The sequence below is a fragment of the Hemibagrus wyckioides genome, linkage group LG25 (assembly GCF_019097595.1).
Source record: "Hemibagrus wyckioides isolate EC202008001 linkage group LG25, SWU_Hwy_1.0, whole genome shotgun sequence".
NCBI lineage: Eukaryota > Metazoa > Chordata > Actinopteri > Siluriformes > Bagridae > Hemibagrus > Hemibagrus wyckioides.
Genome location: NC_080734.1, coordinates 15,013,402 through 15,026,491, shown reverse-complemented (window position 1 = coordinate 15,026,491; position 13,090 = coordinate 15,013,402). Strand labels below are relative to the sequence as shown.

The following is a 13,090-nucleotide window of genomic DNA, read 5'->3' as shown; positions in this document are numbered from 1 at the left end:
ATGACAATAAAAAAATGTTTGTCATTTTTTATCATTTTATTAACCCAAGTTATGTTCGTAATACGAGTTCTGTAAGTGCAATAACGCACATGAAGTTTCTAGATAATTAGATTGAATGGCAACTGAGCGGTGAGTCTGTTGCTGCGATTAAAAACGCGCGCGCTCGAACGCGCCCTCGCACATGAGCGCGCACACAGGAGAAACCAGAGAGCGCGCGCGTTCTGGTCACATCCCTTGCGCTCAGTAAAATCATCAGCAGATTCATTTGATTTATTGAGCTGTATTTTTATTTTACATGTTCTTATAAAGAGAATGCTGCTTACCAAGGGATGAAAGAGGAGTTTTCTGACGAAAACAAAATTTGCGGTCGTTTTCGGTAAGTCTGTTTGCACTTTACACCAAAAAGTAGCCTGTGTTTGTGTTTTGTGTTTTTTGTTTAGTGTAAAACTTATTGTCCTTCAGTACTATGCCATGCTTTACAATAACTGGTCGATCTTTTAGGGGGGAAAAAATACAATCATACAATCTCGTAGGATATGAGTTGTATTTTTAATAACTAAGAATGTTCAGGAGCTCATCATCAGCTGCTATCAAAGTTCAAGCCTTTACACTTATAAGAAAAAAATACTTTAAAGCCTTTATATATAAATATATGCATATAACATATAAGTAGCATCTGTCTGATTTGGAATTTTTAATTTTATAGATAAATAAAAACTATAAGGAATAATGCTGATAATTAGTGCATCACAGTGGATCTGGTTTTTGGATGTGATGTTTTTGCCTAATATAACTTTTCTTTTGAACACACTATATTAATATAATAATTCTGTACAATGATCATAAGTTGGGGGGGGGGTTCACATTGGAAGGGGACCTTGAGTTCCCAAAAGTTCAAGGTCTGCTGACAATGAGCATGTGAGCTAGACTTATTTGTTTGTTTGTTTATGAAACATTTGTAGATGTCATATTACTGGAGATTTGCAGGTGGTATAATAACACACCTCTACCGTATATGTTTATGGGAAACCATTCAAGAATATTCCATGTTATTTGCGAGGTGAGTTGTTGAGTTGAGTTGTTGAGGCTTGACCAGCCAATCATGCCCCTCACCATAACAGAAGACGTAAGAAACAATAGCAGACAGAAGGAATAAATAATAGTAACATACAGACTTGAAAGCATATAGGGCATGCCGGTATAATATTTGTGCTGTGTCAAATGCTTTTCTAAGACCTAGATATTGTAATAGGTGGTTTAGTGGTTTGCATGTTTGCCTCACACCCCCAGGGTTGGGGATTTGATTCCTGCCTTTGCCCTTGTATGTTCTCCACAAGCATCAGGGGTTTTGATCGTTCTCAGCGTTCCTCCAAAGACCAAAGACTTGTGTTGTAGGCTGACTGTTACAGTATATGTTGGCCATTGGCATCACTAATTGTGCCTTGCAATGGGTTTGCACCCTGTCTAGGGTTTCCCCTGCCCTGTGCCCTGGAATAGGTTCCAGGTTCACCCAGTTCCTCTGTGTCAGATAAGCGGTATAGAAAATAGATGGATACTGTGGTATATGTCTGTCTATCTATCTATCTATCTATCTATCTATCTATCTATCTATCTATCTATCTATCTATCTATCTATCTATCTATCTATCATTTTTATTAATATATACAAGCTAAAAAAAAAAGTGAAACGTTATGTGTTTACAGATTGACCTTTTCTCTTTTTCAGTGATAACTATATCTTGTTTCTTAATAAATAAATATTATATATTATATCAATAATAAAGTTATTTGCTTTTAACAGTGTCTATGTAAAAGGGCTGCTGCACATTTCCTTAATGTTGTTTATGTGTATATCCTCATAAATAAATACTTTATGTCCACAATGGGAAATACCAACACTGGGGGTGTTATAGCATGCTGTAACATCAGGTGGTCAAGTAGTCATATAAAATATTCCTGTGCTGACCATGGATGTTTTGTTCCACTTCTGCCCCCTAGTGAATACAGATTTAATCTTGTGCCCTCAGTATGCTGTGTAGGATAATGGTACAGAAACATGGATGGATAGTCACTGGCTGCAACTCTCTAGAGTAGAGATATTTTATTCATGTCTAAGCCAACACTACAAAAATTACTATAGATTTATTCTTTAAACCAACTGCATTTAAAAACTATTTGCATACTAAGAGTAGAGTCTTAAATAGACACAACAATAAACAATTATTTAATTGTGTTTCATGTACAAAAACCTTTATCCTTCTCTCCCTGTCTCTCTGTTCTCTCAGGAGGTGTGTGCCATCGTGCCCCTGCACATGTGATCACGTTATGGCTGCCTTTAAGGGGGTATGGACTAAGGGTTTTTGGCGAGGTGTGTCTGCAGAGTTTTTGGCCATGTTGATATTTGTGTTGTTCAGTCTGGGGTCCACTATCAACTGGGCAGCAACCACAAGTGACAGCACTCCTCCTCCTCCTGACCTCGTTCTCATCTCTCTCTGTTTTGGCTTGTCTATAGCCACGCTCGTCCAGTGCTTCAGCCAAATCAGCGGCGCTCACATCAACCCGGCCGTCACGGTGGCCATGGTGGCCACCCGCAAGCTGAGTCTGGCAAAGGGCATTTTCTATTTGGGAGCACAGTGTCTCGGGGCAATCGTGGGAGCAGCTATCCTGTATGGTGTGACTCCTCCTGCTGTCAGAGGGAACTTAGGGGTCACCTCGGTCAGTTAGATTGTATATGGTATACATGATTGTATATAAGAGAAGCATGCTGAATTAGAAAGCTTTACAGTCCCATTTCTGTCTATTTTATCCTGATTATGTGATAAATGGATTTACGAAGCATGTTTTTGTAAAATATTAAAAGATTTCATTTTTAATCAAAGGTATTCAGTAAATTAGGGTCTTTGTGTAGTTTAAACAACAAATTTCTTTACGATTTCATCAGCATATTTCATTATACACGTATTGCATCAGTTTGAGGCTGATTTCTGCATCAGTACAAGAAAACCGTTGGGGAAAACATAAGTAACAAGAATTGCTGATTTATTTATTTCTCTTAGAGAATAAGAATAGACGTTTTCTGTTCATGTTAGTCTCTTATTCCTGTGGTTATTGACAGATTTTTTAAAACTGCCCTTAGACATCCATTATAAGTGAGTTTCAACTGATCTGCTTTTCAGTTTAATTCTTAGTCCAGGGAAATAAAACTCATAGGCACATAGGCTACAGATGCAGTGAATACAGATTAGGTTGAAAAACACTGAACCCCTGAACACAAAGTGAAATCCATAAAGACATGGTTTGCAAGGTTGGAGTGAAAAAACTTGAGTGTCCTGCACAGAGCCCTGACCTTGACCCAACTGAACACTTTTGGGAGGATCTGGAACACAGACCTTCTCAACTAACATCAGTGGCTGATATTATTAATGCTCTTGTAGCTGAATGAACACAAATCTCCACAACCCACATCTAGTGGAAAGCCTTCCCAGAAGAGTGGAGTGTATTATAACAAGGGGGTGCAACTCCATGTTAATTCAATTCCTTTGGAGTAGAAAGCTCAAAAAGCATTAATATTGTAGCATAGTCAAGTCCTCATACACAACCTCTGGCCATATAGTGTATAAATAGGAAGTCTAGTACATTGCCGTTATGTTGATGCTCAAATAGGCCTCCTAGTTGTAATTATGCCATATCATTAGAAATGAGGGAGAGGGAAGTCTGGGCATCCCTGCTTAGAGTGCTGCCCCTATGACCCGGCTCTGGATAAACGGAAGACAATGAATGAATGAATGAATGAATGAATGAATGAATGAATTTAACAAAATGGTTTCCATCCTCTTTATTTAGCCACATTCTGTCTTCTAAAGTACAGATGTATAAATGTATAAATATAGTTTTTGTGAACTGAGTGCACAATTTAATATGACAACAAGATGCTAATAATGTGTGCATGATGTAGACTACTTTATCATACTTTATCATTTGCTATTTTGAATTGTCTAATTAACAATATAATGGAAAGTACACACAAACTCTACTTACAGTCCCGCTGAAACAGTACGCACATTACACCCGAAGGCATGAATTCGAGAACACGTGCAGGTCCGGGTCTAGTCTATGCACACAAAGGGGAATATTTTATATTCAGCAGCGCTCAAGATGGAATGTGTTAATAATCTTTCTCAGCTCCTTCTTACTTCCTAATTGCTGTACTACTTCCCTTTAGGTCAGCACTCATATCTCTGCCGGTCATGCCCTGGTGGTTGAACTCTTTATCACGTTTGAGCTTGTCTTCACCATCTTTGCCACCTGTGACCCAAAGCGCACTGACCTGAAGGGCTCAGCAGCACTGGCTATCGGCCTGTCAGTGTGCATCGGCCACCTGTTTGCTGTGAGTCAGTTTTCTAAATCAACTCATATAATTAACAGAGCAGAAGGAATTACAATGAACTGTATAATGGATTATGCAGTAAGTACCTACAGACAGCACTTTAAAGAAGAGAAGTAGATGCACGTGTCTAATCACGTTGTTACACACAGCGTCACATTTTACAACTTTTCTGTGAGTAAAGCATGCATAGCTGTTTAGCCCATCAGCCTATTGGGCATTTTCCGTGTCAGAGTGTGGCAGGTGTTTTTCGGGTCTCAAAGCACTGCTCTGCCGTGGAGAATTGTAACCTAGCTGTGCTGCCAAGTGTTGATATCAGCTTTATGCCAAAAAGTCCCAGGAGAATACGATGTGTGCTTGCCGCACCTAAGGGTGTTGCTAAGGATGAAGGGTGTCCTCGATTTGCTCTTTATGTACTGGCGTAGCAGGATTAAACAGACTGTATTATAGAAATGGATTTATTTCCTGTATTTTGTTGGTTATTAGACTCTCAAGAGTCGCACAACATTGCTAAATCCACAATATGGAATCTGTACCACAGTTTCTTTAGTTTAGCTGTCATTTAGCTGTCATATTGTTCAAAATCACAAATTTTATTTACAACAAACAACAGATTTTTGTACTCCATGGGTACAATCAACACTACAAGCAAGTGTGATTCATATGAGCCTCAATAAAGCATCCACTCATGGCTGTAATGTGACAGATTCCTGTAACCGGTTGTAGATTGGAACAAAACATGTATTTGTTATATTAAATAAAGTTGTATTATTGCTTTGTACCATTTCCTATATAGTTTAACATTTCATGCCCCCATTACAGTTTAATATTTTGCTAATTATATTCTTCTTTTTTGTGGATAAGAAGCAATATACAGTAAATGGATCTGCTAACAGATATTAGTGAGGATTATTAGACTTCTTATGAAATCTTTAGAAAAATATTCTTATGAATGTTAATATCTAGTGGGCAGATTTATTGAAAGTACACACACTATCTTTGTATAGACAATTACACCTTTATAACCCTGTTAAGTGTTTGAGATAAGGAGCTCAAGTGTTGTCATTCTCTTCTACTAAATCTGCCGTGTGTGTGTGTTTGTGTGTTCCAACAGATCCCCTACACTGGTGCCAGTATGAATCCTGCTCGCTCATTTGGTCCTGCTGTCATCACAGGACACTGGGAAAACCACTGGGTGTGTCAAATATTTCTATTTCTTTTTTATTTGGTCTGTCAGCATGAGGTACTATAGTAAAGGTTGGACTGAGGTAAATTCATCATGCAGACATTTTGAGGACACCCTCTGTTACATAAGGATCTGAGGCATATGTATGTGCGGTGTGCTGAGCTTCTGTCGGAGAGTGTTACACTCAGGAGAGGAGTAAAGCTGAACAGAAAGCTTCTATTTTGAGGCCATCCTTTTGACAGTGAAGGTCAGTGATAATGACTTCCTCAGAAAAGGATGTGGTAGAAGGCAAAGTAATATAAAGCAATGCTTTAGGAGCTATTCTCAAGGACTTTTTTCGGGGGCAGAGTCCAATATTTATGATTTTCATCTGTCCATATACTTCACAGTAACCGGTCCTTTCAAGACGAAATGTGTAAATAGTATTGCTTTACATGGAGGCCAGATAGACTAGTGGTGATACCTGAGAAATACCTGCTAGTTGACCTGAAAGTTAATGTTTGTATCAATATTGTTTGTAAGTTTTCAGATATAAGAGCAGTATACTTATAAATCAGTGTAAGCCTTAAAGATTTGTCTAATACTGTAGCACAAATATCACTGTGTTCTTGAAAATCAAGACATTTTTCTCACTCTCTCTCTCTGTCTCACAGGTGTACTGGTTAGGTCCATTAATGGGAGGAGTCCTGGCAGCAGCTCTATATGAGTACCTGTTCTGTCCTGACCCGGATCTGAAAAAACGCTATGCCAGTGTCATCTCTAGGACCTCCTTCCCAACTGCTCAGTACGAAGGCATGGAGCCAGGCACTTTTTCCAGTGAACAAGCTCAGCTGATGATCAAGCAGCCTACGTTCACAGTAATGGATGTGGAGCGTGCTGAGAGAAAGGAGAGAGAGGCAGCCGGTGAGGTCCTGTCCTCTGTATGACGATTAAGGTGCACTGAGGAAGAAGAGCTGAGCTCTATACACGACACCTCCAGCCAGCTCAAAGAGACCGAACTGATATAGACGTGTGTGTGTGTGTCTATGTTAAGGGACCTGAAACACCAAGCAGATAATGATTGCCTCACATGTTCTGTAAAAAGTCACACTCATTCATACTGTACTGTACAGCTCATGTTCTGTTTCAGCACGAAAGCATGTAATTATCCACAGCAGGACGTCGAAGCAATGTGAATTTGTTAGCAAAAATGGAAACTGAACGATCCAGTAGCACAAGCCTTTGTTCCAAATTACATAGAACTGTGCAAAATAGTATGTTTAAAGAGAATTCTTCCTGCTAGCACCATTACCGACAGCGGTGAACCATTACAACGCTTTGCTCTGCCTTTTTTTATTTTATTTTATTTTAAAATACACTACAGTACTGTGAAAAAGTCTAATGCACCCTACAAACTAAATTACAAAGTAAAAGAAGTCATAGATTTTTGTCTACATTGTCAATAATTCATAGTAAAAAACATTTTAGATTTCCAGCCAAAATGAAATGCTACAGAAAATATGTTTATGTCAGCAAAGAAAGCAGCACATTACCTAACAAAGCAGTTTTTAGCCATAATGATGCTTGCTGTAAGTGTGACAGTGTCAAAGTCTCCAGATCAACCGTGCTTGGTTTTGCAAGATGCCCTGAAAAACCTACCAGCTAATTTTTACTTATAAAACAGCAGAAACTGTGAGACTATGTTTTTTAAGCAAAGGGTCGTCACACCAAATGTTGACCTTGTTCCATTTATTGCTGTTTACTTCTCTTTAAAGTGGTTTTTATATAGAAACACTACATTTCGTGGCGGTATTTTTGCCTTACAGCATTTCTTTGCACATCCCCAAGACTTTTGCACAGTACTGTATAAGGCCAAAGGAGTATGGGTACCTGACCATCACACAACTATATGTGATTTTTTTTGAACATCCCATTTCAGATGTAATTTTCTTTATCCTTATATAAGCTCCACTCTTCTGAGAAGGCTTCCCAGTAGATGTTGAAGCGTGGTTATGTGACGAACCATGTGTTCTTTGTGCACTGTGGCAATGTCATGGAAGAGCTTTGGGCCACTTTCTTTCAGTGAAGGGAAATTGACATTTTACAATGTACAGTGTAGACAGATATCCAATACAATTGTGTGGAAGAACCACATATGGTTCTGTGATAGGTTATCTACAAACGTTTGGCCATATAGTGTATCTACCTTTAGTGACTTTAAGTTTAATTTAGGTTAAATATGTCAGGCTTGCTTTGGTTTCTCTTCTCCTGCATTGGTATACTATGCTAAGTTAGAGCTTAGAAAGCCCAAATATGTGTGCACAAGTGAAAGAATAATCCAAACTGTGTGAGGATAAATGCTGAAGCAATCTAGTATAAAGGATGATATATGATCAAGGAGGCCCAGAACAATAACCCTGAGAACATATTGTATGAGAAGTGGCATAGCACAGGCCTACATTCCACACTTCACTTGACCATGTGGAATAATAGGTATAAACTCAGCCTCAGGCATGATATGGAAATTTACAGCTGAACCATTTTTACAGCCCATAACTGAAACACCACATTGCATATTTGGGCCATACTGGTTCAGACTCATTGTATGTATTCACCTACATTTTAGCCAACTCATACAGTGTGTACCTGAGTAAAATTTGGCAATTGTGTATAGTATGTCAGTAACCTGCCTCGTATCTCAGAGGTTACGATATGAAACCAGGGAGCTGTTTCCTGTTTGTTGCCTTTATAGATCTTCTATCCAAGGTCAGATGCCTGACTTATTGATTTATATATATCTAGAACGTCTTGCTGTTGTCCTCCCACTGAGGTACAGAGTCAGCATTTAATGAAAAAAATTAATGGTTTGGACAGACTGTCCAACAAAAAAATCACAAATTTTACACACACACACACACACACACAGCACACACATGCATTTATCAGAACTCAGAGCATAGCCACTGAAATAATATTCTTCTTGTACAGTGCTTTTACAAGATAATTATATAAAAATAGACAAACGTGCCACTTTAATAGGAACACCTGCATATTCAGAGGCTCACAATGCATAAAATCAAGAACAGGAATCTAGGGCTACATTGGGCACAGGCATACTGTATCTGGACTGTAAAAAATTTTTAAACAGATCAGTTTTTGTGAACCGGTGCCCACTGTAGCTTCAGATGTGGTATTCTGCATTATGATGTAGCTCATCTGCCTTAAGATTTGGCATAATGTGTCCTGAGATGCTTTTCTGTGCACCACTTTTATAAAAAAGTGACTACTGAGTACTGAGTTGCTGTCAGGTGTTTTGAGGTGAACATTAACTGAAGCTCTTCACGTGTATATGCATGATTTTATGCATTGTGTTCTGACACATGATAGACTCCTAATTTTATAGAGAGGTACATGTGTTCCTATTAAAGTGGCCATCCATTCATGTATTCAGTGTGCTTTGGCTACGAGGTCCTGGTTACAGTGACCTCATAGTCCAGTAACTGTAGTGGTCCAGTAACTGTAGTGAATTCACACATGCACCGAGTTTTACTTCCTCAGTGACACTCCCAATGCCTTACTTTCTCTCGTGCTCTTTTCTACTCTTCCTCATAGTAGGAGTTCAGGGTTAAGTATGTCATGTAGTACATATAGCTGTAGGTATAAACCATGGTCATTTGGTGTGGTGACCAGTGAATGATTTATGATTTATTAGTTACTATAATTTGTATTCACAATGAACTGTCAACTTAGTCTGTATATACAACTGTGGACAAATCATTGTACCTCTATTTTGCAGCAAAAAGAAATATATATTTTTGTGAAGTCTACTAAACTATTCATTTCTTAACATACACTTCTGACATTTTTTACTTATAGAAATAAAGCAACATCTGTGAAACTGAACACACTCAATTTTATTTTTCTAAAAAAAAAATTTATTTTCTAAAAATAATCTTTTATATTTATTTTTATTACTTCATTTTTTACTTAATTTTTTTTTTTTTAATATTGCAATTCTTTTTTGTTCCTTTTTTTCCCGAAAGTAAGAATGGGCCAATGTATTGTTTATTATTATAATTATAGTATTAAATAATTATGCGTGAATTTATAGATTCATTTATTTTAATATACTTTTTACGTCTTCTTTAATTTTTTTACTCTTCATAGGCTGTTGATTATCGTTACCTGATACCTCACAAAATAATACATTTCTTGGTTAATTATGTGTTGACTAAAGAACCTTTGTCTCTTGAATCAGTTCTAAAACCATACTAATGTGGCATGAATAAGTAATATAGTAGTTCAGCCAGTTGGTAGGCCAGTAGGTGACAACGATATGCTGCTGGATTGCACTAGTTCGCTCCAGTAGAGGGCAGACATCACTAACATATATGCCATTGTTGCGTCAGGAATTACCGAAAGGATGTGGAAATGGAAATGGAATGAAAGGTGCACTTACACTTCTGTTCTTCCAGCATTCTGACCATCTGAGCAACTAAGCGACACTATAACAAACCTTCACCAAGGTTAAGGGTCACAATATGACCACCACAAACTGAATATTTGTACAGCAGAACATTCTAATCTCTGTAGAGACCTTGACATGTTATAGAAATAATCTACTTCCAAAATAACATCCGATCTGAGATGGTTCTATCATGGTCTCCTACCTTTGCTTGATGGAGTAAAAGGAAGACTGACATCTTGTGCATAGCAGCATGGACTTCTTATTTCACACCTACAATTACTGACTCTAGGCTAGAAAACAAGATCATATCAGACCCAGTTAAAGCATCACCCTATTCTGAATACCTAATAAACTGTGTTTATTACTAAAGATCATATAGGGGTAGCCATCTTTACAGTCTATGCATGAAACTTAAACCAGGTGGTGAAGTGGCCTTTTGTTTTTATACACCAAAAATATAGAACACATTATCATTACACATTCATCAGGTTCCATCTAATACTCATTAAACAAAAAGAAAAGGATGAAAAATATTCGTTTTTTAATGTTTAAAACGAAAGAACAATTAGGAAGATGTACCTGGCTGTGATGGGAGCTTGCTGATTTGAGAGTGAGATGGGCCAGAGTGAAGGGATGTTGGAGAGTGTCTATAAAATGACTGAAATGACCCACATAAATGTAAACAAGCCTGCTGTATAGGAAGGTTTTCTCAGCTATATAGGCTACGGTTTAACTCTTTTTACCAGAGGCCAAAAAATGTCTTTGTCATGTCCCACTGCACAGCGGTGGTTAATGGCTCATATGAAAGTAGACACTCAGGACTTTAAGAATTTATAAGGACTTTATGAGTAGAACTTATAAAGTGCTTCATAAGAATCTCTGTTTTTACCTAGCCTACTAGGGGTAATATATTTATAGAAAAAAAAATTAAAAAAAAAAAAAGCATATCCAGTGTAGATGTTGATATCAAATCCATGCTCTCTCAGAGGTGCTAGTTCCTAAGTGTAGAAAATCTGAAGCTGTTATATTTAACCATTGAAATTCTGTGTAAATTTGTCCCAACAGAGGTAAACACGTCTCAGACTGAAAGCCAGCAGTGTACTGGTTCATTTTATATCAGACTTGAGGTGATAAAATAAATCATTTGCTTACACTGAAATTTCTAAATACCAGTATACTGTAGAAAATAATCATTTTCAGTTTCCCTTACCATTTCAGTGCCCCATATATGGTAAGTCTACCTCATAAACAGGCCAGTAATTGTATGTATATGTTAGACACATCTTAAAATGGTCACTGAGTGTAGAGTATGTTTAAGTTGTATATAAGTTATAACACACTCCGTGAAGCTAAATGTTGTTATGGAATTGTCCACAACTGCTCGCTTTCTCGCTTTTTTCGCTTGCTAGACATTACCTATATTACTGTCACTTAAACAAGCCACATCTTTCTATTATTGCTGCACTCTGTTTCTCCTCCTTCTTTTCAATTCTCATTCTATTTATCTATCCTACGCTCCAGTGCAACCTTCTACTATTCTGAAAGTATTTTCATAAACAATCCACATCGTTCCAGGTTGTGATGCATTAAGTGGTGCTTGTACAAGAGACTTAGCATACCTTATATGTACTTTTGGCCTGGGTCGCTTAAGATTCTTTGCACATTAGGAGAGCAGAGTTAATTTGCATGAGTGTGTAGGCACACAAAGAGTGTGTGTTTGTGTGTGACATCTTCTCATGCAGAGAATCAAACAATTTCATGCAGATAGTGAGGGGACGAAATGAACTGAGCCGTAAGCCATAATAAAACGATCCAAATGTTATTACGGAGTCGACTGCCTCTGTCCTACTTGAAAACACATTTCAGAACCTGAGGCCTGCCTGACGGCTCTCGCCCTCCTAAATAAATCAACATTAGCTTACATCTAAATTATTTACGATGGGATTTTGACTCATATTTAGGGCATACATTATTGAGAGGTGAAAATGTCAAATGTTTTGGGTCCCAAGAAGTGAAGGCATTCAATGAAACTTGAACAAACACCTGGATTTAGAGCTCAATAACTTATTAGTAATGGTCTAGGGCTTCCTTTTACAGCCAACAGCATCAATTCATCTTGCGAAGGACAGATACAAGTCCTGCATGGAGACCAGAGGGATTTTGAGCCATTCCTCTTGAACACTGGCCAGGTCACTAGGTGATGCTGGTGTAGGAAAACATTTCCTGACTCACTCTTGCTGCGTGTATTGGTGCATTATCATCCTCATCCACAGCACCACATTTTGGGTACAATGTTTGATCCACTGAGTGCACATGGTCCATCTGAATGGTTGGGTAGACATTGGCACTGACATGCCCATTTAGCACTGGTAGTGGGCCTATTATATTGATATTGTAGCCCAAACCATCACTCTGGGCACACAACAACAACTCTCACCGCAACTTTCCTGGAGGTTATGAAGTACATTAGGTTACCAGACATCGCTTTCAGACAGTTCAGACTCTTGCATGGACAAGTTGGGTGTGGTTTGTCCTTCATGGTGGTATGACGGCATTACCCTGATACCCTGGCTCTTGTTACACCACAAAGACTTGCTGTCCTGGTCACAGATGCACCAGTGAGATGCACACCAACAATTTGTCCTCTATTGAACTCTGATCATTTCTTCCATTATGTTGTATGGATTGTGATATTTTATATTCAGCTGTGTTATTGCTCTGCTAATTCAACCTTCACAATCTGCTCTTATGGAATGTGAAATCAGTATAGATTGGCCAGTAAAGTGCGAATTTTATTTGTATAGTGCTTTAAACAATTGACATCAGACACTGTCAAATAAGCGACACAAGTTTCATTGCTCAACCCTTATAGATGCAAGCAACTGGGCATCTATTATGCCGTTATAATTTCTACAGCATCCATTCACTGCTGTTTGATTAAACTCGTGAAGCAGCTCTTTATACATAATCTGCACAAAATATTTCTGATCAATGTAAGGTTTTCAGGCATTGGCCTAACTTTCATCTAATCCTGTTTCTTATGGACTTTATTAGGACTTGATGGTCTACAACT

At 38.1% G+C, this 13,090-nt stretch overlaps 1 protein-coding gene across 1 annotated transcript; it reads left to right on the top strand.

Annotated features, from left to right (window-relative positions):
• Positions 1-217: 217 nt before the first annotated feature.
• On the top strand, positions 218-9,436 carry aqp4 (aquaporin 4). Its single transcript, XM_058378677.1, has 5 exons — positions 218-376; positions 2,286-2,715; positions 4,223-4,387; positions 5,499-5,579; positions 6,224-9,436. The coding sequence occupies exons 1-5, from the start codon at positions 330-332 to the stop codon at positions 6,494-6,496; spliced, it is 996 nt and encodes a 331-aa protein (XP_058234660.1). The 5' UTR covers positions 218-329; the 3' UTR covers positions 6,497-9,436.
• The last annotated feature ends 3,654 nt before the right edge of the window (positions 9,437-13,090 follow it).